The 25,087-nt window shown below is 35.4% G+C and overlaps 1 protein-coding gene across 1 annotated transcript in view; it reads right to left on the minus strand.

The window, feature by feature from the left end:
- The window catches only part of LOC149776456 (glutathione S-transferase LANCL1-like), a 57,507-nt gene that overhangs the window by 20,006 nt on the left and 12,414 nt on the right, over nucleotides 1–25,087 (minus strand). The window contains exons 3-7 of the mRNA XM_089940875.1: nucleotides 17,141–17,357; nucleotides 9,139–9,283; nucleotides 6,551–6,691; nucleotides 4,062–4,247; nucleotides 1,405–1,581 (exon numbers count right to left, since the gene is read on the minus strand). Coding sequence (XP_089797001.1) covers nucleotides 1,405–1,581; nucleotides 4,062–4,247; nucleotides 6,551–6,691; nucleotides 9,139–9,283; nucleotides 17,141–17,357 — 866 coding nt within the window. The remainder of the gene's footprint in view (nucleotides 1–1,404; nucleotides 1,582–4,061; nucleotides 4,248–6,550; nucleotides 6,692–9,138; nucleotides 9,284–17,140; nucleotides 17,358–25,087) is intronic.

Below are 25,087 nucleotides of genomic sequence, written 5' to 3' on the forward strand. Positions count from 1 at the left end.
TACCTTAATTTCAGCACTACAATGGCAATTTGCAACATACATTTGCCTGGTTTACAGACTGTACCATCTCTCACTATATACAAATCGGTAGCCAGACTGTTTTTTGTTTGTGTTTTTTTCATATTTTTTGTTGTTGTTCTTTTTATGTTTCTTTTTTTATCAGAACAATCTTTACTATTCAAGCGGTTGTTGTTACAAATGATTATGTATAGATCAGTGGTGTCTGTCTCTGTTCTTGTGATACGGTCATTCATAGGGATACTGGGTCTTACACGTACATATGTGTTAGGAACAAAAAGGTCGGGAACTAGACTGAGTGCTGGAATAATCTACACGTACTTTAGTCTGGTTTACAATAGAAAATATATACACAACAAGCATACCTAAAATAGTTCAGTTATCGGTAACCAGTTTATATTTCAATTTGGGTTTTTTTTCTTGCTTTGTTTTGCTTTTATGTTTTTTAGACTGGTGTAAGTGGTCAGTGTCACATGGATTAAATAAAGCTCAGCAGAGTTTATCCCAGTTTTTGAGAAGCGGTCCTTCATAGCAGTGGCTAAATGCATTTTTTGCCAAGACACTGTGGTCGCTGATCGCGTTCAGCAGGTGGTCACTCATGACAGTGTTTATATAATAAAATCGATCCATGCATTACGATTGTGGTCAGAAATGACAAGTGGTCACTCATAGCAGAGGTCGCTCAGTACAGGTTTTACCGTAATCTGTCTATATTCAAGCCTCCAATGTTTTATGAACATAAAAATTTAAGGATATGCAAAAATAAAAAGTAGCACTCGAATCTACATTCCCTCTGAAATCGCGATGAATTAAGCAAAGAACATTCTTGTCATGATACATTAAAGATAACTTTGCTAACTCTAAGACATGCTGTATATATTCTAATATACATCCCTTTCCGAATTCTTCCACATGGAAAATAAAGCTCAATATATAAATGGTACAAAGCACCAAGACACAGTTTCCTTGTAGCAGAATGCAGCCTAGGAAAGGCAGATAACTAGTACTGACATATGCAAAACTGGAAAAGGGAAATAGCAACACCCTAAAGTATTATTAAATGAAATACAGCATGTATGAAACTAAAATTTAAAATTTTAGTCTTTGAATGGGAATGAATATATTCTTGCAATTCTGGATTGGGTCACCAAGACGATGCTTGGTGTTCTAAACAATATTAATGAAGATCAACCTTATATTTCAAGTGAATTTTTTGAAAATGTGTTTTGATTAATGCTAAATGTTTTTGTCTTTCCAAAAACTTAAAATACACTTAACCAATTAACGCTTTTAACAGTAACTGCAATCTGTGAGATATGCTGAAATAAATCAGATAACAAAACTATTATGAAATCTGCAAAGATTTAGTTGAAAAATAAATTTAACCTTCCAGGCTCTGTGCAGATATTTCTGGTCTTGCGTGATTCTAAACATCACAAGAAAGGCATAAGCATTCCCAGCTGCACCATGACAAATTCCATAACCTTTCCTCAACAAACCCTTCTTCCAAATAAGATCAGCACAACGCCTTGCAGCATGTAAATACACCTCATCACCAAACATCTGGAGAAAAAAATAAATTTTACAATTCAAAACATATCAGAGAATATCTTTGTGCAAATTCTTCTGGCAAGGTAATATATATGCCCTTGTACGTTTTCTTAAATATGGACAACTGTATACAAAGCCACTAACTTATATTGAATTTTTGTTGTTGAGGTTTACAAATTTTCAAAATTATAATTAAAATAAACAGCATAATAATACAGTACCCTGTTGATGTAACAACCCAGCCATGTGTCAGCTGGTAATTTGGCTAACAATTTTTATAAGTTTTCTGCCTGGTGTTCAGCCTAGGGGTTTGACAAGGATTCTACCTAGTGTTTAGGCTAGGGGATTTTACAAGGATTCTACCTTGTGTTCAGGCTAAGGGATTTTACAAGGATTTTGCCTGGTGTTCAGGATAGGGGTTTTTACAAGTATTCTATCTGGTGTTCAGGCTAGGGGATTTTACAAGGATTGTGCCTAGTGTTCAGGCTAGGGGATTTTACAAGGATTCTACCTGGTGTTCAGGCTAGGGGTTTTGACAAGGATTGTGCCTAGTGTTCAGGCTAGGGGATTTTACAAGTATTCTACCTGGTGTTCAGGCTAGGGGTTTTGACAAGGATTCTGCCTGGTGTTTAGACTGAGGGTTTTGACAAGGATTCTGCCTGGTGTTAAGGCTAAGGGTTATGACAAGGATTCTGCCTGGTGTTTAGGCTGGAGGTTTTGACATGGATTCTGGCTTGTGCTTCAGCTAGGGGTTATAACAAGGATTCTGCCTGGTGTTTAAGCTAGGGGCTTTTGACAAGGATTCTGCCTTGGTGTTTAGGCTAAGGGGTTTTGACAATGATTCTGCCTGGTGTTCAGGCTAGGGGTTTTGACAAGGATTCTGCCTCCTCTTCAGGCTAGGGGTTTTGACAAAGATTCCGCCTGGTGTTCAGGCTAGGGGTTTTGACAAGGATTCTGCCTGGTGTTTAGGCTGGGGGTTTTGACAAGGATTCTGCCTGGTGTTTAGGCTACAGTGTTTTGACAATGATTCTGTATGGTGTTCAGGCTATGGGTTTCAACAAGGATTCTGCCTTCTCTTCAGGCTAGGGGTTTTGACAAAGATTCTGCCTGGTGTTCAGGCTAGGGGCTTTGAGAAAGATTCTACCTGGCATTAGGCTATGGGTTTCAACAAGTATACTGCCTGCTATTTACGCTTGGGGATCCAACAAGTGTACTACCTGGTGTTTAGGTTATGGGTTTCAACAAGTGTACTGCCTGGCATTTAGGCTGGGGGATTCAAAAAGTGTACTGCCTGGTGTTTAGGCTATGGGTTTCAGCAAGTGTACTGCCTGGTATTTAGGTGGGGAAATTCAACAAGCATGCTACCTGGTGTTTAGGCTATGGGTTTCAGCAAGTATACTGCCTGGTATTTAGGTTGGGGGATTCAACAATCATACTGCCTGGTTTTCAGGCTGTGGGTTTCAACAAGTTTACTGCCTGGTATTTAGGTTGGTGGATTCAACAAGTGTACTGCTTGGTGTTTAGGATATGGGTTTCAACAACTATACTGCCTGGTATTTCATCCAGAGGGATTCAACAAGCATACTGCCTGGTGTTTAGGCTATGTGTTTCAGCAAGTGTACTGCCTGGTATTAAGCCTATGGGTTTCAACAAGTGTACTGCCGGTATTTAGGCTATGGGTTTCAACAAGCATACTACCTGGTATTTAGGCTATGGGTTTCAACAAGTGTACTGCCTGGTATTTAGGCAATGGGTTTCAACAAGTGTACTGCCGGTATTTAGGCTATGGGTTTCAACAAGTGTACTGCCTGGTATTTTGGCTGTGGGTTTCAACAAGTGTACTGCCTGGTATTTAGGCTACGGGTTTCAACAAATGTACTGCCTGGTGTTTAGGCTATGGGTTTCAACAAGCATACTACCTGGGATTTAGGCTATGGGTTTCAACAAGTTTACAGCATGGTATTTAGGCTACGTGTTTCAACAAGTTTACTGCCTGGTATTTAAACGGGGGTGGGGTGGGGGTGGATTCAACAAGCATACTGCCTGGTATTTAGGCTATGGGTTTCAACAAGTTTACTGCCTGATATTTAAGCTGGCGGATTCAACAAGCATACTGCCTGTTATTTAGGCTACGTGTTTCAACAAGTTTACTGCCTGGTATTTAAGCCGGGGGGATTCAACAAGCATACTGCCTGGTATTTAAGCCAGGGGTATTCAGCAAGCATACTGCCTGGTATTTAACTATCAGATTTAACAAGAATGCTGCCTAGTGTTTAGGCTGGTGGTTTCAACCTTCAATTGATGATGACGCAGAAATAAAACTTAAAACTAGAAAAGCAACAAAAACATGGATGGATGGATGGATGGTGGATGGATGGATGGATAACATCACATATCACACTCTTTCCAATGCTTCTGAAGAAAGTGTTTATTTAAAGATATACATTCAACAAAATTTCAGTTTTTTCTCATTCTCATTTGTCTTAAATTACCCGGTATGCCAGTACAAATGTATGAATCCAGCCAGGGGCCCCATGACACCAGTGTACCAACTTGTCTGATGACACGTTCTCTAGAGATGAAGGGCAGTTCCCTGATGGAAACTGAAGTGTGAGCATGTAATCTACGCATGGCTTGACAAGTTCTGCCATTATGGACTGTACTGATGGTTCTGACACCTGTGATGGAAAATGTGTGGGATTTATTCCAACAGCGTAAGTTTAATCTAATTATAACATGAGAAATGAACAGCCAAACAAAGACATGCATCACTTTGTAATATGACCTTGTAGAAATATATATATATCTATATATCTATATATATATATATATATATATATATATATATATATATATATATATATATATACACACATACATACAAACATGCACCACATATACAGTCACTGGTACTGACACCACTTAACATCACTTGTGTCAACAAGCCACCTAGGTTGACAAAAATGCCAAATCCAAGGCCCATGGTCTATTATTACTACCAAATTTGTCATGCTTATGTTGACAGTGAGATAAAAAATGCCTATGTCAACAGAAGCCATTGGTCCCAAATAAAACAAGTCCTTTATTTTCTAATTGTTTATGTTGCCAAGCTGGCAGCTGCAACCCATACTTTGTTCTACTGTACAAAATTTGATGTTTGTTGCCAGCTTTAATGTTGCAATTGCATCAACAAATGGGTATTTCTTTGATCATCCAAATATTGCCTTTCATGGCAACCTTCATTAAAGCAAGCCAAGTATATTCTTCAGTACAGACAATGCACCCTTCAATAAAGAAAAGTAGAACCAAACCTTAAAAAATGTAATGGATTCTGATCATGTGCATTTTCTGCATTATTGGTGATTGCAACCATAGCAGTCTGGTGTTTTATCAATAAAATGCAACAAAATATGTGCCAACACACATTAACCTTATCTATACAATAAATATACAACACAGAGCAAATAAGACTGTCACGTTTTCACAAATTTTTGTTGCATTTTGTTGACAAAACATTAAACTTCAGTGTTGGAACAAATTTAATGTGCAATGAATGTTTCCTGTTTCGCTGTAAAAAAAAAAGTAATGTCATGTTTACAATGGCTACCAATGGTGGTGTAAAACACAAGCAAAATTTAAAATTCCTTGACACTAAATATCTGGCTGTAAAGGAAGTTAAATATATAGCATCTAGCAATGGTGTTGTGAAATTTTCATTCGGTGATGAGTTTTCATTTCCCTATGAATAGCCTCCCCTTGGTAGGCTCAGCAATAATTATTTGAGGCAGACAAAAATCTAGGCCAGTTAAAGAACATGTGCATGTAAACAGCTACTGACCAGCAATATGGTACTGGCAATAATGATAATATGTATCACAGCAACACATATTTGTTGACAATGTCATACAGATCAAATGCGGACCACCATATCTATCTATCGTTTGATGTTTTTAATGTATTTTTTTTTTAGGAATGTGACCGATACATGAAAAGAACATGTGAAATATACTCAAATTCTTGAATTTTCTATACACATGTACTGTAATGCATTATGGATTGTATCACACAAAGGTAACACAACTGTAAGTTGGCAATATACAAGTGTTATTTCAACACTTTTGTCATTATTTAATCAAATTTTCCATTGTTTATTTTCTCTCCTTGTAAATCCTACTTATTGACACCAGTTGATCTCCTACAGACAAATTTCACTGTGATTTTTTTTACACCCATCCAACCCCTGAACAGTCAATTATTTAAAAATCAGCTTTTGTTGACAATATCACCTTGGGCCAAAGGATTTTGAGTTAAATGGGAAGAACTGCATATACTGTTTTATGCTAAACAGTTTACAGTAGTCTCAGTCCAACCAAACCAAAATATTAATGTGCATGCCTGATACATGGTTATAATTTCATTGCTTAAACACTGATACACAAACCACACACACACGTATATGTTTATATTTTTGACTATGAAATTAAATGTACGAGGTTGGAATCGATGACATTTGTTAAAACATGACCGGCGATCGCACTTGACAAGCAGGAAAAACAATTTAATACAGATATCTTGGTAAGTCGCAATCTATACATTTATAAAGCATACAATGTTCAAATTCACTCTTTCAGCAGTTCATATATATTCACTGACATAAAGATGTTAAATTTATGAAATAGGAAAACCATCTTCCCCATCCGTCATATTACAGCTTTAGACTTTAGAGCCCAAGTCTATCACAACATATATGTATGTATGTATGTATATATATATATATATATATATATATATATATATATATATATATAATGAATATTAAAACATAATATATTCTACAGAAAAAAATCAGGAAGGCCAATATATACAATTTTAGATTTTCCATGAAATTCAAGATTTTTTAAACAAAGGATTTGCCAGTTATCATATTTATAATAATGAACTATTTACATTTGAAATAAAAAGACCTGATGAACAGATCTACCTGCATAAGCATGTAGAAAATCCCTGCCAGACCATGTGCAGCTCCCAAGTAATATTTTTCATGCCACATGTACATCAATGGCACTCGTGACCTCTCTGCCTGTGCCAGGCTTCTACCAGAATCTAGCACTTCCTTACTTACCTGAAGTGTAACAAAATGTACTTATTTTAATAAATTATGTTTCATCACAGCCTCACAATCTGATCTGCTAACAATACATGTAAACAAGAGATTATCAATTCCCAGTACAGTGCTACTTCTAAATGTGTATGGACTATTGTAATGAAGCTAAAAAGTGAGTCATCACATTATGAAAATCTCACTTTCTAAAATTAGATGCACTTACATGTTGAATGACACATGTCGAATGTTGACACTACTAGATCAGCTAGAATCCTCAGTGGATCTCACTCATACTTGAACTCCTCCAATTTCTTGATAATCCAAGTTTGCATACCATTTAAAATCTGATTCGAGGTATGGCCTCCAGAGCATTAACAAGCATTAACAAGATTAGCCAATTAGGTGCAAGATAACCTCATTAACATGCATGGTTCTTGCTCATTATCAAACTAGTCCAAGATTTTGATGATATAAACCCACATTCCAAGACTGATTGAAACTGGAACAGAAATATGGACTTCAGTGTGGTGACAAGCAATTATTGATAGATGGATGTATGACACATGCTGCATGAGTCCCAGCAGGGCCATAAGATCCCTTGACCCCTTACAGCCAGGTAAGTGACTTCTCAAAAACTGCTTTGAGAAGATTGACCAAATGTAACAGAGAGTGCTAAGGTGTAACTTAGGGCTTCTAAATTCATAGAAATAAGGCTGAATCACCTTAAAATATAACTGATGTTGCTATAAAAATAGAAAGACCTTTCTTTGATTTCTCCAAAGCTACTCAACAGAATTTGACCATATTTGATAAAAATATTTGACCATACCCTTTCAGTTTCCAAAATACCATGAAATTATGACTTAAATTATAAAATAGAATTCTACAATGATTGGCACATTTTATGTATGCACTGTGGTTAATGTAGATAAATGTCTGTGAAGAAGCCATTTTGCTTCTTTAAATCATTGGTCTTAACCTTTGACCTTTTAACTCCATATCCAGTAGCCTTCTTCCTTACCCCAAGTGAAAGCCATCCACAAAGTTTGGTCCAGGTATGTGATGAGAAATAATTTGATCGCACACACACCTTTTCTTTTCTTCCTGCAGCCAAGTAATCTTGACTTTTGATCTTTTGACCTTGAAATCAATCAGGTTATTCCTGACCCCAATGGCAATCCATCCAATAGTTTGGTGAGTGTTGATGGTGGAACATTCAAGTTATTGCATACCAACAAAACTGGTTAATAGATGTATATATGTGTGGACAGATGAAAAATGTCACCACCTGCTAAACATGACCAGCAACCGTGATTTCTTGACAAAATATGCATTTCGACACTGCTATGAACGATGATATCGCAAAAATGAGGATAAAATCCACTGACCTTTATTTAATCCCTGTAAGAATGACTGATCATATTGTTCTAAATGAGAATTTGTTTTTAAAAAACAGGCTGGCTATTGATGCCTGAACGTTTTAACTATGCCAATAGTGTTTTATAGTTTCTGTCATAAACCAGACTAAAGTATATGTAGATTATTTCATAGTCTGTTTCCCTGCTTTGTATGCTCCCTGTGTTGTTCTCCACTATTCACATAGGGGTGAGCAACACAGAGAGCATACAAAGCAGGGAACCAGACTATTCCCGCACTTAGCATGCTTCCCTGCCTTATCGTAAGTCCCTTCATCCCTATAAACGACCGTATCGTGAGAACAGACAGACACCACTGACCTATATGTAATCAATTGTTACAACGACCACTTATATAGTAACAATTGAGCATCAGTCAAGAATTACATACAAAGGTGTCAGCTTTTCAACTTGTCTGGGCCAGCAGTACAGAAACATATACAGTGGTGCATGCAATAAACTTGTCTGGGGAAACAGTCTATAACCAAACATATGAGTGCAGGCAATTAAACATATCTGGACCAAAAGTACAGAATCGCATCTTGGGGTGTAGATTATTAAACTTATCTGTACCAACTGAAAAAATCACAATCTGGGGATATGCTATTAAACTTATCTGGGGCAATAATAAAGAATCACATCCTGATGTGTAGGCTATTAAACTTGCCTGGGACAACAGTACAGAATTACATCTTGGGGTGTATGCTATTAAACTTGTCTGGGACAACAGTACAAAATCACATCTTGGGGTGTAGGCTATTAAACTTGTCTGGGACAACAGTACAGAATCACATCTTGGGGTGTATGCTATGAAATTTGTCTGGGACAACAGTACCGAATCACATCTTGGGATGTAGGATAATAAACTTGTCTGGGACAACAGTACAGAATCACATCTTGGGGTGTATGCTATTAAACTTGTCTGGCACAACAGTACAGAATCACATCTTGGGGTATAGGTTTTTATACTTGATCATTCTTGAAAAAAGTCACTGTTATCATGCTCAACACATATTCTCTGAATATTTATGGAAACTACAATTTACGTACCCTGGCAACAAGTGAGTCGTCTACCTTGTCTTTGCCTAAGTGGTGTTGCACAAAAAGAAGGCCAAAAAGGTAACCCACTCGTCCAAACAGAAATTCATCTGGGAGAGACTTGTCCTGGCACACTGTGACATGAATAGCTGACAATCTAAAATTATAATGCATACATAACTAGAATAATCAAAGTATTGAAAACATTTATGGCTTGGAGGTTACACTGTTCCTAAATTACATAAGATCAGACGGAAGAACTCCCAAGATACTGTTATTCATGGTCCACTTTGCTATTGTAAACTGACTGCTCTAAATAATTTTCATGATTTATTCTAAATTTTCATTCCTATATATGTTATATGAGAAAGTTTTATTGACATCTGAAACTTTTTATGGCATTAAAAGCATTTTCTACTATTATTTCAAGTATTACCATCCGTAGAACAATATCCATGAGAGGTAATTACCAAAAATTCAAATCATTACATAAATTGGATTTGCCTCCCTTGGTATATCAAAGTACTGAGAATACTGAACTTTGGTAAGCAAGAAGTGATTCCTAGACACAATCAGCTAGATGAGTATAACTCAGAAGATATTCCCATACACAGTCCACTGGATGAGAATAGCTCAAGAGATATTCCTACACAAAATCAGCTGGATGATTGAGTACAACACAAAACATATTCCCTTATAAAATCAGCTGGGTGAATACCGTATCTACTCTTGTATAAGCCTGTTCGTGTATAAACCGACCCTCCAAACTGAACAGGTATAAACACTAAATAATGCATGACCTGCGTATAAGCCAACACACAACTCTGAGACATTACAAGATGCACGCGGTAAGTTCTAAATGCATTCATTTAGACAAACTTATGTTAACAAAGAGTACATGTATACTTATCACAGGCATGGCATAAATGATTATTAAAAAGAAATGATATAAACTTGTTTGAAAGAACTGAATAATCACTAGTTGCTGTAACACTACCTCTTCCTTTTGACTTAATTTTTGTTTGTTTATGCATCATTGCATTGGACTTTTTATATCAGTGCACCAGTAATTATGTGTTTATTTTGCCTTGATATTGTAAATATCTAACTCATTAAAAATTTGATCCCAGTATGACAACTCAACAAATAACAATACGGTTTGATTCAACGATTGCAATTAGTCTACTGAACGTATTTACATAATGGCACCACCGCATGTACATCATAGGTTTGAACACGTGCTGAATGAAGTACATTCCGCTGAATGAAGTACATCCCTTAGAGTTGAATCATGGGCACCACTGCACTAAATTTTAACAATATCTCCAAAATACAATAATGAAGTTTCAGAAATAATCCTTCAAAATTATCCTAATACCGTTAAAGCTGAGTTGTAGTTTGCTCTGATGCAAGCGACCTTACACCATACCTGTCAACTCTCATGCCAGGAAAGAAAAAAACTCCCAAATTTTCGAGCCACTCCACGCCTACCTTCTGATTTCATAATATCTCCCGATTTTTGCAGAGAACTCCCAATTATTTGATTATGTCTTTGATTTTAATTTCTCCTAAAACAGAAAAGTCCTACATAAATAGATATATTGCATACAATCCATGGAAGGCATGTTCTGTTGTATCACCTGTGAATATAGTCCTACGTAAGACGTATTACATGTTCTTTATGTCTTAGTGCTATGACCCTGATGCCAAAACATAAGTATCAGCATGGAGGTCTTACATGTATGACTACTATGAATATTATCGTGACCAAAATAATTACTTTGCCAGAAAGAATTCGCTTCTTCACTAAACAGGATGTTAAGTTTAAACATTATTCACGTAAATATATGATTTTTTTTTCATCTACAACAATACAAAAGTCAGAAAATAAACCAGAACAAAAAATAAACCACAACCATAAAATTGTCTGCATTTAATTTCAATCCAAAGAATGATTGTCGTGAATGCTGTAGCTCCATTCTCACCAAAGAAACTTAAACTAAAAAGCACCTGGCATTTTATGCCATATATACAAACGTTAATTACCATCATTAAATTAAAAGAAGGAATGAAAATACATACCATGGAGCATATGTATCCTCAAAAAATTAATTCAAAATATATATGTTTTATAGTAGATAATATTAAATGCCTTACGAGTTGACAATGAAGGAATAAGGTTGGATATATGAGGGGAAAATAGTTACATGAACGGTACCATGAGGCTGCCTACTTAGGTACCTTTAGTTCAACAAAACTGGTAATCCTTTATTTCCCAATCAATTGTGTGTGCTTGTGTAACACACGGTAGTGTAGAACAGGGTTTCTTTGAATCATGACGGAGGGCCAGTCATTTTAATAAAATAGTTGTATCGATAATGACTAACTTTTAATTAGTCACACTGTCTTTCTTGCTTGTTTATTTCAGACTAACCTTTAGCTATTGTGCAGTATGGCCACAGCTGACCAGAATATGAAAATAAGGCATGTCCTGGGGGAAAATAAGGCGCATAACAGAGAAAATGCACTTCCTTTGCGAATTTTGCCCATATTAGACTAACAAAATGGATCAATATTTAGTGAAAACAAGGCTTTAAAAATGCCACAGAAAACCTCCCGACTTTAGGCAATTACACATCAATGTACTGGACTAGTTGCTGGTCAAAATTCCTCTTAACACAAGCAAATTTCAGGGTTTTAATGATTAACTGGCCTGTATTGCTGTTGTTAAACGAAAGACAAATCCACCATATATTAACAAAGAAGATGCCAAAACATCAAGCTTTAAATTGTGAGGAAAGTTTTATGTTATTCAGCCAAGACACAAAATTAAAATTGATTGAAGTTGATCTTAGTTGATCTATATGAGAATTTTAGCCTTTATTATTACCTCTCTTCATGAACATGTAAGTTATGCTGGTTATGTGCCTTGTACAATTAAACATGGGTACCTTTTTAAAAATATTACCTAGTTTGTATGATCGCTTACATTATATGAAAATGAGTAACTCATGAGCGCATGATTAAACTTAAATGAAACAGCTATTAAGGACTTGCTGAAATGTTATCTGGAAGAAAGCAATTTGGTCGAAACAATGATTAAAACAAAACCAGCATCTAATATATTTGGGATGGATTTAACTGATGCTGTTTATGTTTTGCACTGTGTAAGTACTGTACATTAGAGTTCAGCCTGGTCTACTGGGTAAACTCAACTGGCCCACAAATTTTGAAGTCTGTATTTACCTTTAATTAATTTCGTGCTGGAGAAATCAGAAAATATGCACATGCAAAATAATAACAAAATCAATCATAGTACTTGATAACAGTTCAATAAGTGTCACGTCACTGAAAATGACTTTTTTTTACATGAATATGTCTTAAGACACAGCGAAAAATGAGTTTTTCATGTCCCAAGATTTACAGCCTTTACAGTAGTCAACAAAAAGACTTAAAAAATGACAAGTTTAGCCACTGGCCTGCAGATAAGCTTACACACCCTCTCGGTCTTCCATGCCTTTAATTTTTCCTAAATTAATCGTCTTATATGCATGTATAAATGGTATAACCCAAGAGATATTCCTATACACAATAAGCTGTTAACCTCAAGGGATACTAATATACACAATCAGCTGGGTGAGAAAAACTCAAGGGATATTCCTATACACCATTAGCTGGGTGAGTATAATTCAAGGGATACTCCTATACACCATCAGCTGGATGAGTATAATTCAAGGGATACTCCAATACACAATCAGCTGGAAGAGTATAATTCAAGGGATACTCCAATACACAATCAGCTGGATGAGTATAACTCAAGGAATACTCCTATACACCATCAGCTGGATGAGTATAACTCAAGGGATACTCCTATACACAATCAGCTGGTTGAGTAAAACTCAAGGGATATTTCTATACACAATCAGCTGGATGAGTATACTCAAGGGATACTCCTATACATGATCAGCTGGATGAGTATAACTCAAGGGATACTCTTATACACAATCAGCTAGATGAGTATAACTCGAGGGATACTCCTATACACAATCAGCTGGATGAGTATAACTCAAGGGATACTCCTATACACAATCAGCTGGATGAGTATAACTCAAGAGATATTTCTATACACGATCAGCTGGATGAGAAAAACTCAAGAGATACTCCTATACACAATCAGCAGGATGAGTTGTTTAAATGAATTTCTACAGTGGCCATATTTGAAGCTGAAATGGCATCAATTGTACAAATTTTGAAGGTTTCATACCTTGATGTTTTCTGTCACAATTGTTCAAATTCAGCTCAGCAGACTTTTAAAAGTCATTTAAAGGTTTTCTACTTTTAGTAGAAAAAGCTGCCATATCTGAATGTGGCTCTGCACCTTTTGTACAACTCTGAATAGTCTTCATGCCAGGATGAAGTCCTTGAAGGGGTTTTATTCTTAAAGTAATGGCAGTCATATTTTATGGAGGACTAGCATAATTTCTAAAAGTCGGAAAGGTTTTCATGCCATGGTGTTTTCTATCAAGTATTTTCAAATTTTATTTAATACTTCTGGAGAAGAAGTCATTGAATAGGATTATTATTTTTATTAATGGCAGCCATATTAGATGGAGAAGGATTTGGCATCATTTGTATGAACTGGAAAGGTTTTCATGCCATGATACATACTTTCAAGTTTTATCAAATTCTCTTTGGTACTTTTTAAGTCGTATGAAGGTTTTCAATTTTTAATAAGTGGCATTTATTTTTTAGTAACAGTATCAATATTTGGAGGTGGATTGGCATCATTTGTAAAAAAAATCAAATGATCTACCTGCCAGGATGCTTTATATGAAATTTGTATTAAATTCTGTTCAGTAGTTTTCGACAAAGTTTTTTTAAAAGAGGTTTTGTAAAACTATTTTTAGTAATGGTGGCCATATTTTATGGTGAATTGGTATCATTTGTTACAGTATCAATCTACAAGTCTTTCACGCCAAGATGCTTGGTGCCAAAATTGGTCAAAATTAGTCCAGTAAGTTGAAAACAACCACTGCTGATGCATGATGGGCAAAAGGCCAGGTTGACTAAATATCCATTCCAAAATATACGAGTCTTCCAGCACTGCTGACATATGAATTTGGTCACACAAGTTCTACCATATGTACTCTCTTATAAATTGGGTCCAAATGTAAGCTGCATAGACCCTGATCTGTTTCTGCATAACACAAAAACAGATCTGCTTCTATGATGTTTGTTAGCAGTAATAAGTAGAGCAAAACAACATAGATAATGTCCTATGGCACATTATACAATGGCATATCTGGGTCTATGTTTGCAGTTGGACCTAACATATAAGGGAACATGTACTGTACAGAAAACATCTGCATGATCCGCACCTTGTGACCTTCAGGAAAACATACTGCTGTGAACTGACTTATTTCAAAATGCCAACTTTCAGCGTAAGCATCAATTCTGCTGAAAGAGTGCACACATCAAACCTACCTGACCATATAAGAATACATGTTAATACAACCTACATGATCATGTAAAAGAACCTGTTAATACAACCTACCTGTCACCATGTAAGAATACATGCTAATACAACCTACCCAACCATGCAAGAATACCTATTCATACCACCTACCTGACATTGTAAGAATACCTGTTAATACAACCTACCTGACCATATAAAAATACCTGTTCATACAACCTACCTGGCCATGTAAGAATACCTGTTGTTGTTTTTTGTTATTGAGTTTAATTATAGTGGCGTGCGCAGAATTGTATATGTGCCACTTTTTTCTGACTGCACCACAGCCTGCTAGTTGTTCCTAGGGTAGGGAATGGTGCCACCTCCCCCAGGCTTTTATGGGTTCAAGGAACCCTGATAGTTTGGCCTCAATCTGTGGGTCCATAAAGGTCCCTTACAGTTGAATGGTTGGCTGTCATTAGTGGGAAGGAGAGCTCGGGAACGGTCCTGGTTGCTTCACATACCTGGTTTCTTGTTGCATTTGCCTGGTGTTTCTTGCATTTTTTTCTTTTTCAAAATGTTCTAAAAAGGGTGTGTGTGTTCTATGCTGTTTATAGAGGTTGTTAGTAGAAATCATGTATGAAGAGAGATTTTCAAGGTTATTATGGTATTACTAGTCGAGGTGTTTAGGGTGTGCTTTCTATGTTATGTTATTTATAAGTTTTTAGATATTGCCTCTTTAAGTTATTTATTTATTAATGTTGTTAGAGATTGAATGTTATTTATACTTTATTCAGCAAGAGACCAGAGTCCTAGCCATTTACACAGTTTGTTAAGGACATCTAGGACCGGAGTCCTAGTTGATTACTCAGTTCGTTAAGGACATCTAGGACATCCAATTTTGCGGTTTCCTTAGTTTTTGATAGGTGCTTCATAAGTGAATCATTTATTAATATTTTTAGAAAATTGAATGATATGTTATGGGTTTTTATGTGGGGGCTTCTAAATTTATTTAGCTAGTTACTGGGTCTTTTGGTTTTGTGGGGATAGTAAGTATATTTTATTCCTAAGTCCTGCTGAGTCTATGAATTTATTTATATTTTTATGCTGATTGTTTATTTTTATTAGAGTCCATAAGAAACTCTGGGTATGTGTGTGGTGATCCAATCTCTTTTTGGATTTTGATAAATATTTTCCTAGTGGGTTGATATTTTGGGCATATATTGAATACATGGTGTAGATCTTTGGTGGTGTGGCAGTTAAAGCAGTTAATGGTTGCTGGTTTGGGTCCTATAACCCTTCCAAAACTACTTGCCAGTTTAGTTTTTCCAGTTATTATCCTGTTATGGTTTTCTGTTCTAAATAGGTACCCTATAGGTAGCTGTATGTTTCTATCGATGGTTTTTGGTTTCGTTTCGAATGTGTTGAGTTTTTGTTTGAATATTGATTGTGATGGGGAAATGGTCACTTCCTAACATATCTTCTTGATCCATCCATCAATTTGTGATTTGAGCCAATTTTGGGGTAGTGATGGTTAGGTATATGGCTGAGAGAGTGCCATCCTCAGGGTTTAATCTAGTGTTTGACCCATCGTTTAAGATGACCAGATTGTTCTCAGTTATCCATTTAACAACCATTTTCCCTCTTTGATCTTTCTTTTTACCTCCCCATAATTCACTGTGTGCATTAAAGTCGCCACAGATAATTAGATTGTTGTTGTTGTTATTAGTGATTGCCTTTAGTGAGATTAGGTTGGTAGGGCAGAAGGTACCCCCTGGGTTGTATGCATTTATTATTTGAATGTTTGTGGTTCCTATATTTATCATTGCCGACATTATTTCGATGCTATTATTGATGTTTGGGTAAGGGGGTACTTCTATTATTTCATATTTGATTAGTGTATCTATCAAAAAAATTGCTAGTCCACCCCCTTTCTGCCCCTTGGGTCTGTTTTTAAAGATTCCCTGGGTATAGCCTTGTAGTTTGGGCAGGCGTTTGTGTTCTTGTGTTATGAGAGTTTCCTGTAGGCAGATTACATCTGGTTTTACGGTCGTATTATTCAGTTTGTTCTGCAGTTCTGGTCGGTTTTTTTAGATTCCTCTGCAGTTCCATTGCCAGATGGTGATTTTATTTATTTAATACATGTTCATACAACCTACCTGACATTGTAAGAATACCTGTTAATACAACCTACCTGACCATGTAAGAATACTTGTTAATACAACCTACCTGACCATGTAAGTATAACTGTTAATACAACCTACCTGACCATGTAAGAATACTTGTTAATACAACCTACCTGACCATGTAAGTATACCTGTTAATACAACCTACCTGACCATGTGAGTATACCTGTTAATACAACCTACCTGACCATGTAAGTATACCTGTTAATACAACCTACCTGACCATGTAAGTGTACCTGTTAATACAACCTACCTGACCACGTAAGTATACTTGTTAATACAACCTACCAGACCATGTAAGTATACCTGTTAATATAACCTACCTGACCATGTAAGTATACCTGTTAATACAACCTACCTGACCATGTAAGTATACCTGTTAATACAATCCTTGGTCTTATCATTCTGTCCAAGTTTAGAGTAGATAACAGCACCTAAGGCAAGAGGCCCAGCATCTCCACAAGCAAAACTGAAACGCTTTCCATTAAGGTGATTCAATGGATGCTTGACATAAGTCAAAGCTGTTTGCAAATACTGTGCACCTCTACCATCACCTAACTTGTTGGCAAGATGTAAATATAAGGCTGCGATACCTGAAATGCAAAAGAAAAGAAAATTCATAGAGCTGAACCATAAAAACTTAAAACACTTCATGATCAAATTTCAGGTTTCAGTTTTTCAGGAGTTAAACTTTTCCTAGGCTGCAAAAAAACCAATGCTTTACTTGAGAACTGCAACAGCCATAGTCATGCTAAATGTCTGTGTGACTGCTGTTTGAGTTATGCCAAGTATTTGTATGAATGGTTATGACAAGTATTTGTGTGAATGGTTATGACATGAATCTGTGAATGGTTATGACAAGTATTTGTATGAATGGTTATGACAAGTATTTGTGTTATTGGTGTCTGAGTTATGCCAAGTATCTGTGTAAATGGCTTTTTTTATTTATGCCATGTACTTGTCAATGGTGTCTAAGTTATACATAGTATCTGAGTGAATGGTGTTTGAGTTCTGCCAAGTAATTGTGTGAATGGTGTCTTTGTTATAACATTTGTGTTAATGTAGTATGAGTTATGCCAAGTATTCGTGTGAATGGTTATGACAAGTATCTGTGTGAATGGTTATGACAAGTATCTGCATGAATGGTTATGACAAATATTTGTGTGAATAGTTATGCCAAGTATCTGTGTGAATGGTTATGACAAGTATCTGTGTGAATGGTTATGACAAGTATCTGTGTGAATGGTTATGACAAGTATTTGTGTAAATGGGGTCCAAGTTATGACAAGTATTTGTCTTAATGGTTTTTGAGTTATGTCAAGTATGTGTGTGAATGGTGCATATAGTTATGCCAAGTATTTTGTTAATAATGTCCGAGTTGCATGAATTACTGGTTACACAGTCTATCAGTCTTCTAATAACAGGTTTCTCCAGAAACTTTGTTTTAAAACAGAAAAGATAAGAATTCTGTTTTTTGTAAAACATGCTTCCCTGCCCTGACCTGCACCATCTTTCATACCTAGCAAATATGTAAATGGTTATAGTGTTGGAATCTCAATTATTTTTAAGATATAAGCCACAGGATAAGGTCCTTTGGGGATATGTAACCCATACAATTTGGGTTTTTTTTTTCACGCCAAGGACATGGGTTATATATCATGATTATCCGGTAGTAATCTCAATGGTTTCTATTTTATGAACCAGGACCTAAGTTCTTCAGAGTAGAGAAAGACCATAGGCATCATCCATGGTCCCAGTCTGACAATATGATGAAACTTGGGTCGCTGATCACACACGTCAGTTCTCAGACATGTGAGACAAAAGCACAGGACTTAATCTGAAACTCAAGTAAAATCACCCTTATGCCTCCCTCCAGGAATTAATAAAAATTCTAAAATTTCTGACACAATCTACACCCACAGTGCTATCATTCACACAAGATTCATGTGCCAAGATTGAATAGTGTAATAGGATTCACAATGACCCTATGTATGGGTTAGCTGTCTTTAAAAGGACTGGGATAAAAACCGAGGTCTGACTATATTACCCACATGTGTATGCTTTCACATGCAAAAGTAAATTTAGAGAGGATACTTTTAAGAATCTCCCATTATGCATAACTGTCTAACATGGAATGTAGACATGCAGATTTTTGTTCTTTGCTACATGTAACAGATTTTACTGGCTCAAAAACTGCAGTGAACTTTTCAATAATTCCCACCAATGAATGCAGAGGTCCCAACAAGACTGCGGGACATATCAATGAGATGCCAACATAAAATGATAGTATGAAATAAATTGTGAATGTTCTTTGTAGACTTGGTTTAATATATGCCAAAAGTTTTGTTGATTTAAGTAAGATAAAAAAAACTTTGTGCGTAAATTCAGTACATTTATAATAAAAGGAGTCAAACCTGTTATAGCAACCACCTACATATACAGATTACTTACAATGTACAAGTTCTGCAGGCTGCATTCCTATATACACTAGAGCTATAAGCAATGGGAGTGTCAGAAAGGGTTCCATTTACTACAAACATACTTTACAGGGCTTTGAACAGTGGAACTCGTGTTAAGAAATGATAGTTAGAAGAATGGGCATTAAGGGGCCATAACTCTTATAAATAATTATATAGAATGCTCAAAATCCAATTCCTTCAATGCATTATCACTATAGGGGTGCTTGACAGATGGTGCTTAAATACAACATTCTTTATGGTGTGGAAACCAAGGTAAGGAAAAGAGAAAATAGCTTGTTAGTTATTAAAATTACACTTAAATCCAGACTGCCAGAAAATCCCAACTTTAGCAAAGACTACCCAGAAAATCCTAATTTTAGCAAAGACTACCCAGAAAATCTCAATTTTAGCAAAGACTACCCAGAAAATCCCAATTTTAGCAAAGACTACCCAGAGAATCCCAATTTTAGCAAAGACTACCCAGAAAATCCCAATTTTAGCAAAGACTACCCAGAAAATCTCCATTTTTGCAAAGACTACCCAGAAAATCCCAATTTTAGCAAAGACTACCCAGAAAATCTCAATTTTAGCAAAGACTACCCAGAAAATCCCAATTTTAGCAAAGACTACCCAGAAAATCCCAATTATAGCAAAGACTACCCAGAAAATCCCAATTATAGCAAAGACTACCCAGAATATCCCAATTTTAGCAAAGACTACCTAGAGAATATACAATTCTTAAAGTATGATGGAAATGTAATTAATTTGTCAGGGAAAACTGAATATGTCCACAATTCCCACGTATATGGTATTTTTTTTTAAATTTCAGTGATCTCCCCAAACATTTCTGATAGCATCAGGGTAAGCTCACTATATATAGTACATACTGTTTCAAAAAGTGAACAAACTTTATACCTGCCATCGCATAATGTGCCAGCAGGTCCGGGTCTATGCAGTTTGTTAACACTGGTATTTACAACTGTTTGCTCACTAAAATCTGCTTTAATAGCCTGAAATGCAGTCTGAGGAAACATGCCATACACGATCGATCACACTGATTGTGGACGGTACATTTATTCCAAGATAAATTTTTTCCATTGTCAAAGCTTGTGAGGTATCTATTGGCATAGAGCATATTAGTACTTTCACTTCAATTTCTCATTCTTTTTCAGTAGCTTTGTGTCTAAAGATACATTTTTTTTTCTTTTGCTGACTAGCAAATATTCAGCAGTTTTCAAATAGAATTCAAAATAAATACAAGAGACTTACTTCAACGTGTACTCAGGCACAGCATGATAGCTAATGATTATTTAAAAAATTATTTATTCAAAAATTGTCCAAAACGGAAACATTTGTTTTCATGCCTTAATTGCACTGAACCAGCAACCTGTGATTCTAAAGTGATGATTATGAATGACGTGTGATAATCATGCCTTTGTTACCTGGCATCACTGTTGTTATGCCTTTGCTACTTAAATAACTTCCATTGTTTATCTGGCTTCAGCACATCAAAAACATTATAACTGAGCTAATTTTCTTTGAAATGCTAAACTTACCAAACTGTAACAAAGGAACACTGACCCACAGGAAGCAACCTGCAGCTTTCTCACATATCCACATTGGCCAAGCCAAGACTTAAACCCATGCAGACAGTGGTAAGAAGAACATAATCTTTACTCTGTGTTTATATATATATATATATATATATATATATATATATATATATATATATATATATATATATATATATATATATATATATATATATATATAAGAAGACTAGATTTCTGGCCAATCAAGCGCCTCTATCAATGCAAAAACAAAACCAGCATCAAAGTTTGAGCACTAGAATACGGACCAAGACAAATTAATGATTCACTGAGTGAGTAATTATACTTGTTTCTCTTAATTACAGACCCCAAAAAAGGTGTTCTTTAAATGATTGGGCTCTGAATTAGATGACACAATCTTTGTTTACCAGATACACTTTAAAGGGGTCTGGGAAACCTAAAAGCATACCATAATAGTGTAATGGCAGGTTCTAAAGAATCTGTGGCTAAAATTACAGCAAATCAGGATTGCTACAGTAAAAGCACTTGGGAAAAGTCTTTTTTAACTAACTTTTTAAATAGTAAATGAAGAAAAGAAAAGAAAACATATAAAAGAATAGACATAAAGACAATGAATGAACTTATGGGTAGATCTGATCATATACTCTCTTGCAAATTTTCGAATCACTGCTACGGACTATGCATTAGCTTGCAACTCTCTTTTTTTGTTTATTTTAAATTTAAAATTATTTATTCTAATAATAAATGTGATCAATTGCTTCATTTTAATGCAAATTGTAATTGACATCCACCAACAACTCCACCTTACAAAATCATATCTTAAAGAACCGAGTCAGCAGCCTCATGATATCTTACAAGCCAGGTACGCTCTGATTTCATAACATACATACAAATAAAATAATCACATGCATAGGAATGAAGATAAAGGGTAAATATCAGAAGAATAAATGCCAAGATGCAACAGGATGACACGCATAAACAGAGCTATTAACGGTCTATAATGCTGCCGTTTCTGTTTAATTTGCTGATCAAAACTGTTTAAAGTTTGCAATGAATTTGCAATTAATAACCTAAACTGTTCTGGGTTTTTCTTAAACACACTAAACATTACCATAAACAAATTTTCATCCTATATCCTGACAAATATGTCACCATTTTACTGACTTTTTATTGTGGAATTTTGATCTAGCGTTCATTATTATACAGTGTTCCATTACTTTGCAAATAATTATATGATCCTACACACTTTGAAATTTTCATTTCTCTCACCAACTCTTACATATAACTTATTGTTTCCATGACATAAACTCTGGCAACAGGGCCTTCCATCAAAGTTGGAGGATGAGTTGTCAAAGTATGCAGGGGCTTTGGGAGATTTCCCCCAACTCCAACGAGGATACAGATTTACAGTGCTCAAAAATCAGTTTGCCCAATGCCTAGAGCCCTTCAAATTTCAGAATGGGCCCCTGCTGTATTCTAAGTGGGGTGCCCATCGAGCTTGTTGAATAAAAAAAAAAATCCAATTTGCCTGAGAAACTTCCATCACATTGATGAAATGCATTAATTTATTTTCAAGATGTTTGAAGACTAGTAAGTTATTAATATTTATCCCCACAGGTGGCCCTTACCCTTATCATACCTGTCAACTTGTACAGGTTACCCATAATTTGTACAGGTCCTGTGAACCTGTACAGGTTACCCATAATTTGTACAGGTTTTTGTACAACCGTTCTGTGTTTTTTTCTTATAAAAAAACCACATATTTTTGTTTTAAATTTACAATTTTTGTTGTTGTTGTTGTTAATTCCTAAGTCAGGACGTAATTATTTTTAAAAAATGAGCATGATCCAGAATCTTTTTTAGCTATGCACAAGCAAGGTGGGGATAACTCTAATATGCTTTGGAAAGTAATGGATGCCAGGAATGCCGAAATCAGGTTAAGTTAATGTCTCCTTCTTTAACAAAATGATTAAAAATATATTAATATTGAAGAAAGTGTTTAGATGCTTCATTTGTTCAAGATTCTTGTGATCCTTTAAACTGATTTCAGGATTCCCAACTTCCTTCGCATTCCAGTGAACTGAACTGTAGACCAATGGAACTTGAAAACATGTCCATTTGCTTGTGAGGAAATTTGAATTTATTAGGTAAAAGATATCAGTGTAAGTAAAGTCTGACTAAAAGATTATAACTTTTATTTGTAGAAAAGAGCCAATATGGGATGCTAAGTGTGTGAGATATTCCTGAAAATTTGACTTATCATTCCCATGTTAATCAACATCGGATCACACTACAAAGCATCGTTATTGGGCAGTAAGACCTCAATGCCCCAAAAATAAATATCAGGTCAAGGTCTTACACTGTAGGACTACGGGTTTATTGGGGGGAAAATATAAACATGTAATAATGAGACCATGATAATTATATTAATAAAATATTATCCCTTGAAAATTTGTTTTTCAAAATACCTTACACACATTTTCGAGTTGCTACACACCTGGATCATGAAGCACTGACTTTAAGATAACTTTGGTGGCGCTCTACAGTTTCGTATTTTGCATAGGGTTAGAATTTTAAGGAAAAGGAATTTCCCATGATTTCTTCACTGGTTATACAGGCTATATAATAAAGACTTTGTATATCTTAGGTGCTGTTAAAAGAACTTTTAATTCCCTTTATTTTGATATATGATTGATGGGTGTACTATGGGTTCTAGAGTATACAGCTTGGGCTCACTTAAGATGTGCTCGTTTAAAAAAACTGCTAGCTCCGCATGGTCATTTTCACTTCCTGGACTTCAGAGGTAAATTGTAGAAAAAAGAGCCGATAACTTTTTTTACTTTTCAGATATTTTGTACTTGGTTCATTGCACTTTCAGTAAATGCTATTCATTGTCTACTTCAGCAAAATTCGTTTTCCCTATTTTAATAATTGCTAAAGTTAGTGTACTTTTGATTAATTCTGGTTAATTTGTCAAGCACAGGGGAGCATCCATTTTGTTCTACCGTGTGCTTAGATCATGTACAATTTCCACAAGTACAGTATCCAAAGAAATGTCAGCCACATTACATAAAAGTAACATAGAGGTATGCCAACATTATCTCCACTGTGCATCTTACAAATGCAAACAACTTCACCTTACCTACGTCACTCTCTCAAAAGTTCAAACTAATTGGTGAGCGCCACCATAAAGGGTATTAGGGTGTATACCCATGGAGTTATATTTATTGCTGTTTGTATTAATATTGGCTCATTTAGTTTATAGTCACTAAATTTTAGAACTTAAAATGTGTCTTTCATTCCAAAATATGCTTTAATTAAGAGGTTGCAGGTAGGCTTGAGAAGAGTTAGGTCCCTTGGCATTGTATACAATTTGGCAATGACTTATGGCAATTAGAAACCTCTGTGTGTACTTGTTTTTTTAAACATATTGCATTAGTTTCACCATTCTCAAGGAAGACAATATCAGTTATTCTTTGAACTGGTAATAATATGGGTATTTTTTCTTTTTTTTTAATTGTTAAATAAAACTATATGGACAAAGATGTAAAAAAAACACAACAAAATTCATTGTCATGGTGTTTAATATTTTTTTTATTTTCAGATAAAAATTCTATAGTATCATATGGTCTTGATATGTCACAAATATTTCACAGTAAATTAACAGATCAAGAATTAATTACATTTAAAAGAGCTTTAGCTCGACATACACAAGTCACCAGCAAGTGTCACATTTGGACAGGCTCACATGACCGACATGGTTATGGAATAATTTATGTAACCTTTCGTGGGAAAAGAAAGACTGTTTTGGCTCACGGACTAAAGTTTTATGTAGAAACTATGGTAAACTCACTACCATATCAGTGTGAGGTATCGCATAGATGCCATACAAAAACATGTATAAATCCTGATCATTTATCACTTGAACCAAAAAGAGTAAACATGGCTAGAAAATCATGTAAAGCCAATGGTGAATGCCAAGGCCATAGGGGCTATGGGAGGTGTGTACTGTGATAGTCAGGTAAATTTAATATTGGTAAAATGGTGTTAATTTAATGGATTTAATGTGTATGAATGTTCATTGGTTACAAAATTATTTACTGAATTGGCAAACATTGAATTTTGTATAAGTTTTCTGTTGCATTTTTGTTTGCGTTTAATGTAGCGTCTATACTTATATTGACAACTCGATTTCCTCTCCCTATCTTTTACTGTTCTTTGATCTCGTTCTACCATGTGCTGAAATACTGGATCAGATTTATTAGAAACAATTCCACGAGACTTGGCCAGTAT

The sequence above is a fragment of the Sinohyriopsis cumingii genome, chromosome 18 (assembly GCF_028554795.1).
Source record: "Sinohyriopsis cumingii isolate HCF-2022 chromosome 18, ASM2855479v2, whole genome shotgun sequence".
In the NCBI taxonomy this organism is placed as follows: domain Eukaryota; kingdom Metazoa; phylum Mollusca; class Bivalvia; order Unionida; family Unionidae; genus Sinohyriopsis; species Sinohyriopsis cumingii.